The sequence below is a fragment of the Chamaea fasciata genome, unplaced genomic scaffold (assembly GCF_029207755.1).
Source record: "Chamaea fasciata isolate MVZ Bird 193981 ecotype frontalis unplaced genomic scaffold, bChaFas1.0.hap1 SCAF_14, whole genome shotgun sequence".
Taxonomy (NCBI): Eukaryota; Metazoa; Chordata; class Aves; order Passeriformes; family Sylviidae; genus Chamaea; species Chamaea fasciata.
Window position 1 is genome coordinate 3,296,182 of NW_027094099.1, and position 6,792 is coordinate 3,302,973.

The window sequence follows — 6,792 nt, forward strand, 5'->3', positions numbered from 1 at the left end:
TCCTTCCAGCTAAACCCAACAGAAATATGCCGTCTGTCCTGTTTTGGACATGAGGGGAGAAGAGGTCTGCCAGGGAAAGCTCAAAAGTGCTCTGGAGCAGCAGCAATTTGTAATTATCCCTATGAGAAGGAAAAGCCTTAGGCTATGGGGATGAGATAGGATGGCTCTGTTCCATCACTCTCTCTTGCCCAAACAAAGATCATTTTGCCCTGTAAGATTTAAAAGTCAATATATTAGGCCCTCAGGAAATTCTTATTGTGCAAACACTTCCATCTCCTCTCCTAAACACTTTGCTCACTTTCCAGCTGCTTTTGGAGCATCCAAGAGCTCCTGCCAAAACACATGCCCAGTTGTGCCAGCAGTGAGCCCCCGATCTCTCATTTGTGATGCAGGTACAACCAACATCCCCTGGGCAAAAGTGTGGGTGCCCCAGCCTGGTTCAAAAGGAACTCTTGGACTTTCAGGCATGAATAGCAGCCTCAGCAGAGAACAGTTTATTGCTCATTAGTGCTCTCAGGGCTGTGATGTTCTCAAGGTCAGGGGTCAGATAAATAATTTGGACTATTGGAAAAAAAATTCATGTGTTGGGACAGAAATAAAATCTGCTGGGGGGAGTGGGTTAACCTCACTGCCCATCCCTGACCCTTCAGCACTGCTGGGTTTGAGGAAGTCACAGAGATTCTGCCGGTGACATGGTGGGTGATTTGTTGAAGCCATTTCCTTACCTGGCAAGATAACACAGACTCAGGAAATGAGCAATTCCAGTCTCTCATCCTTAGATTTATATATTCCCTTCACGTTTCCTAAATAAACTGGTCCAAGGCAGAAGGCTCCTTGTCTGGTCCCTGGCACAGCCCAGTGTTTGTAGCTGAAGATGCTGCTGACATCTATGGTCAGCCTGGGGTACTGGTGTTTAAAAGTGTTGGAATCACAGGCTGGATTGGGTTGGAAAACGTCTTTAAATTCCTCTCAATCCACCCCCTGCCATGGGCAGGAACATTTTCCACTATCCCAGGGTGCTCTAAACCCCATCAAACTTTGCCTTGGATGCTTGCAAGGAAGGGGCAGCCACAGCTTCTCTGGGCACCCTGTGCCAGGGCCTCAGCACCTTCACAGGGAAGAATTTCTTCACAATATCCCATCTAAACCTGCCCTGTGGCAATGGGAAGCCATTCCCCCCCCCCCGATCCTGTCCCTCCAGGTCCTTGTCCCAAGTCCCTCTCCAGCTCTCTTGGAGCCCCTTTAGGCACTGGAAGGGGCTGTCAGTGAGTTGTGGTGTTCATATGGATTTAACCAAATTATCATTGTTATGGAATAATTCCTTAAAATTACAAGAAATTACCTCAGAAGTGAAAACTACTCTGAAGATATAAAAGTAATACTGACTGGATTTCCAGCTGATGGTTCCCCTTAGGAAGTTCTCTGGACCACACCTCTTGCCTTAAGACTGTAGGAATCCCCTTTCACAGGGAGAATGTTAGGTGCTGTAACATTACATCCAGTGCAGGGATGCAGACAATTTATCCATAAATTAATTTTCAACATTGTGCATGACCCCTCTTTACCACACTAAACTTCACTATTAATTGTATCATTGGACTGAAGCACTTCTTGAGATTGATGGAAATCCTTCCGCACAGGTGTCAGGATAGGTGCAGCTCTCTAAGCATTCTAAGACCCACACAGTGCCATTTTAAGGAGATTTTTATTGGAACAACAATAGCTGAAGAAAAAACAAACAAACAAACAAACCAAAACAAAAACAAACCAAACAAAACCCAAAAAAACCCCAAACAAAAACAAACAAACAAAAAAAAGCCCCCACCAACCAGGCAAGCTTTTGGGCATGGAAACCTCCTACAAGTCTGGTCTTAGCTATAAATTTTATTTTGCGTTGTCTGCAGCTCCTGAGCTTTAGCACTTTCTCCCTTTCTGATTTTTTCCCTCCTTTTCAGAAGGGCTGGGTGCTATTCCTGTTTCCCGATAGACTCAAAGATTAGCAGCAGGGGCACAGCTGGAGCTAAATCAGCTCCAGCCCCAGGGAGTGTGGGTTGAAGGTCACCCTCCCGTATTTCCCTTTGGGGCAGGAAAGCAGCCAAGTAAACACTTTTTCCTGCCTTTTCTGCCTACTAAAAACCCAGCTTTAAGACTGCAGGTCCTGATGCAAACATTTGGATTTTGTCCGTGAAGAGGGAGCATATTTATTCGTTTATTACAGGCAAAAGCAGTTTAGCTGCCCCAAGTTGCTCTTTCCTCAGGTTCCCAGCAGGGTGGGTGTGTACCACAGAGACACATATTTGATCCCAAGCTCCGTCTGTGCACCTCACATCCCTCCACGGCGAGTGTTCCAGCTCCATCAGATTTTATCTGTTTAATGATGTGTGAGAGCAATCCAGCACAGGAAGGACACAGAGCTGTTGGACTGAGTCCAGAGGAGGCACCAAAATGTTCAGAGAATGGAGCAGCTCTGCTGGGAGGAAAGGCTGGGAGAATTGGGATTTTTCACCTTGGAGAAGAGAAGCTTCGGGGTGACCTAACTGTGGCCTTCCAGTGCCTGAAAAGCCAGCAAGAAACATGTAGAGAGATGTAGTAATGCACCCCACACACTCAGCAGGTGTTTCCAAATAGAGAAAGAGTTTCAGTTTACCTCTGACATATTAGCAAGTTTTCCTAGATTCTTCCGTAGCCTTCTGACAAGGATTAGCTCAGGGCTAAGAAAGAAGCGTCTATTGGATGCTGTCACCGTTCTTCAAACCTTGTGTCTCTCTCTATTGGCTGCAAGCCAAGTTATCCCTCCTAAAACATTCAGTATTTAAGAAAAGCACAAAAGGAAATAAAAGCTTTTCGAAACGTTTAGCAAGGTGTCTGAGGTTTTTTCAGGCGCTTGTGCGCAGCTTATTGTTTTCTGCAACGCTTTGTTACTTTGTTATTTTTTCTTTATTAAACGTTTTCAGTTACAAAACACCTTGGAGAAGCAGTATTGCAAATAATTACAGCCACTTTTCTGCCAGGCTGGCCCTCAGAGCGCGGGGCAAACCCACAGAGAGACTATTTACAAGGGCCTGGAGTGCTAGGACAAGGGGGAATGACTTCCCACTGCCAGGGGGCTGGGTTCGATGGGATATTGGGAAGGAATTTTTTCCTGTGAGGGTGGTGAGGCCCTGGCACAGGTTGTCTAGAGCAGCTGTGGCTGTCCCTGAATCCCTGGAAGTTTTCCAGGCCAGGTTGGATGTGGCTTGGAGCAACCTGGGATACTGGAAAATGTTCCTGCCCATAGCAGGGGTTGGAATGCAATGAGCTTTGAGGTCCCTTCCAACCCAAACCCTTCTGGAATCCACGATTCAGGTCTCCATGAGCCATGGCTCCTTGGTGAGCAGCTTGGATTTCACTGTCAGGAGCCCCTCCTCATCCTTCCCCCTTCCCACTGGGCAGCTGCACAGCCCTCATGGAGCAGCTGATGATGGATAACAGCTGAGGGGATGCAGGTGATGAGCAGATCTGATCAGAGCCCAGAGGTGTTTGCTGTCTCCCAGGCATTTTTAGGGGATAAATAAAACTGATTATAAGCTAGTTTGGCAGGTCAAAGGGACAGGAAAGAGCTCCAAATAGTGCCACTGTGGGACCTGTCACTGTGATGATGTTTTCTGTGGTGTCAGGCCAAAGAAGTCTATGGCTTTTTGAGATTTTTCCCCTTAATTTACATAATCTTTTAAAAATTTATGTTAAGGAGAAATCAAATGCTACTTCTCATTCAAACTGGAACTGCCTTTCTGTAACAACTCTCCTTTTTACCAAGACTTTCTAGGAAGAGGTTTTTACAGCATTCACCACTTTCCCCACCAGGCTGACCTACGAGAGCTGCCATGGAACTCTCCTGATGTGCTAAATTTTAAAATTTAATCTCCTCCTAAATTCCCCTTTTCATCTGCTCAACAATACTCTGATATTTCAGGAAGCTTCTGAGGGAGAGCAGAAGCAGAACCCCTGACATTAAGACCTATCACAAGGCCCCACTTGCTTTTTTCCTGTGAATTACGGGAAAAGATATGTGGCGACATTATAACAGCCACAGTAACGAGTTTTATTTTGTTTTAGCCATTTATTGCTCCCCCAGCTTTCAGAGTTCTGATTCTTTAGAACAACTAGTTTGTTTTAATTAAACTTCACCCCTAATCAGAGCAAGTTTCAGCTGCCCACCCACCTCTCCAGTGTCTGTTTCCCACCTTCAGACAAAGAAATCTTCATTAACAGCTTTTACTACAGTAAAGACACAACACAGGTGTGTGTGCTCAGAAGGCTTCAGTTTATTAAAACAGTGAAGATCTGCTTTTCAGAAACAGAACAACCACAATCATGCAAGTCTTGGACAAGCACGAGGCAGTCAGAAGATGAAAGACAAAAGCTGCCCAACATGCAGGAGGAGCTCAAGCAAACCAAGACAAAAATGAAACTAGTGGTTTGCAATGAACATTAAGTGCCAAACAGTAAAGATTAACTTTTCCAGTGCTTGTGCCATCTCTCAGACTTTTAGTCTTGTACAAAAGCTGAAAGAAAGCCCTAAAAAATTGTAAAAAAACTATACAAATGTACAAAACCCAGCTTGAGTAGGAGGAGCATTTTAACATGAAAATCGAGTTCAGATCACATCTACTCTTCCTCCAAGCACTCTCCATCTTCAGCAGGATCCAGTGGCAGGGGCTGAGCTCTGTAAGGAGCATTATTTCAGAAACATCAACAGAAACCAACTCTGGTTTGAAAGGCTAACAAAGACCTTTTCCCAAAGCCCATGTGACCCAAATGACATAGATAGCCTCAGACAGCACCTTGAGGCATCAGGACTGACAGGGGCTACTTTATCCAGAGTGCTCTGAGCCCAGAGGCAGCTGCAGAGACATTCCTTCCAAACTGGAAAGATAACATTCCACACCCAGACATCCCTGGATGGTCTCTGCATGTCCTGGATCCCAAGGACCAATGCACAGGTTCCACACTTTTCTTCGGGAGCTGCATAACTCCCATCTCACACCTGAGTTTCCATCTGACTAACTTACGGAACAAAAAGCTTGTGCAGTTGAGTGAGAATAGTTCTTTCTTCTTCCAGAACACACTGGGAAGCTGCAAATTGTTTTGGATGGGGAAACTCCAAATTAAAGGGATGAAAGTTTTCCTGTGCTACAGCAAGTATTTTCTGTTTCACCAACCTGTGGGATGCACTTAAAAGCCTTTGTCTGCTTGTCCTGCAGGACAGTTTGGGGCTGATTCTTATAGGCTCCCCCTGGCAGTTTGGGAATACCTACATTTGTTGGAAAAATGGAGTTCAAGCCAGAATTCTCTATGGAAAACAGAGTGTCTGTAAGACAATATTTTATACTGCTGCCTTTTTAGTCAGTAGTGCAGCCTACTCAGGTTAATCTCCGAGGTTTCAGCTTGTAAAAGACATTCAATTCCTGGCACATGGAAGTTGTTAGTGCTCCCCTAAGCTTTTTCCAAAGCTTTGCTCTGCTGGCAAAGTTACGTCTGAGCGGCGAGAACTTGCCTCAACTACCACTTACTCCACCCATTTTCAGGAACCTCGATGACATCCCTGAAAACTTTGTCAGACTTTGCTGAGAAACATTGTTTCCATGAGGATACAGAGGTCAGGAGACACACTGTCAACTTCTCAGCAGTCACTTGCCCCTGCATAAAGGAACTGGAGTTTCACAGAGTCACGGAGAAAAAAAATCACAATTTGCTTCCCCTAACTTATGCCTCCCCTTTCCCCAGCACTCACTCCAGGCTGCTGGGCCCAGGCATCTCTCCATCGGGTACCCGGTTCTCCTTGGATGGGAGCTTCAGGAAGTCGCTGATGCCCCTTTGCCAGGAGGGCACCGGCCTCACACAGACCCGGTTCAGCCCCACAGGGCGCCTGTCACCTGCGGCGAGTGAGATGTCAGTCCTGGAGAGGGAGGAGGGAAGGAGGGAAGAAAAGAAGAAAGGAGGGGAGGAGGGAGGAAAAGAGGGGAAAAGAGAGGGATGAAATGAAGGAGGGAGGAAGGAAGGAGAGAGAGGAGGAGGAGGAGGAAAGAGAAAGGGAGGGAGGGAAGTGAAGAAGAAAGAAAGAACGTAATGAAGGAGACAAGGAAAGAGCGAAGGAAGGGAGGAGAAAGGGCCGAGCCCCGCCGCGCTCACCTCTCCTGCTGGGCAGCGGCGGCCGCACGTTGATGCTGCTGGAGCCCAGCGCCTTGCGCGGAGCGCGGGCCACCAACACTGCGGAGACAAGGGGACAGCGTGGGCTCAGCGGCGGCATCGGACCCCGGCTCAGCCCTGCCCGCCTCGTCCCGTCCCGTCCCGCTCCCGTCCCGCTCCCGTCCCGCTCCCCGCCACTCTCCCATGCCCGGTCTCCGCACCCTTTCGAAAAGCGCGCCCACGCTGGTCCACCTTGGTCCGCGCCATCCCGGCCCGGCACTGCCCGGCCCCGCCCCGGCAGCGCCGCAGCCCGCCAATGCAGCGCGGGGCCGCCCTCCTTCCGCTCCCCTTCCCGCTCTCCTCGGCCCAGGCGGGATATTGGCAAGAAACTCCCTGTGAGGAGAAATGCCCTGTGAGGGGACTGAGGCTCCGGTACAGGTTGTCCAGAGCATCTGTGGCTGCCCCGTAAAGTGTTCAGGGCCACGCTGAACGGGGCTTGGCATAATCTGGTCTACTGGAAGGTGTCCCTGCCCCATGGCACGGGGTTGGAATGGAATGGAATGGGATGGGATTTACGGTCGCTTCCAACCCAAACGGTTCCCGGACTCTATGAACCGGTCCCGG

The 6,792-nt window shown here is 48.2% G+C and overlaps 1 protein-coding gene across 1 annotated transcript; it reads right to left on the reverse strand.

Moving 5' to 3' along the window:
* Positions 1–4,282: 4,282 nt before the first annotated feature.
* PCLAF (PCNA clamp associated factor) lies at positions 4,283–6,616 on the reverse strand. The gene is made up of 4 exons (XM_066196259.1): positions 6,390–6,616; positions 6,172–6,249; positions 5,774–5,915; positions 4,283–4,705 (listed from the first exon to the last, which is right to left on the reverse strand). Exons 1-4 carry the CDS (start codon positions 6,433–6,435, stop codon positions 4,648–4,650), a joined length of 324 nt encoding a protein of 107 aa, XP_066052356.1. The 5' UTR covers positions 6,436–6,616; the 3' UTR covers positions 4,283–4,647.
* Between the last annotated feature and the right edge of the window lie 176 nt (positions 6,617–6,792).

Bases quoted from the DNA above. Each gene is read 5' to 3' on its own strand.
- PCLAF (XM_066196259.1), bottom strand. From the start codon at position 6,435: ATGGCGCGGACCAAGGTGGACCAGCGTGGGCGCGCTTTTCGAAAGG. The intron at 5,916-6,171 runs GTGAGCGCGGCG...CACTCGCCGCAG, and splicing joins GCCGCTGCCCAGCAGGAGAG to GTGACAGGCGCCCTGTGGGG. The intron at 4,706-5,773 runs GTGAGTGCTGGG...TGCTCCTTACAG, and splicing joins CCTGGGCCCAGCAGCCTGGA to AGCTCAGCCCCTGCCACTGG.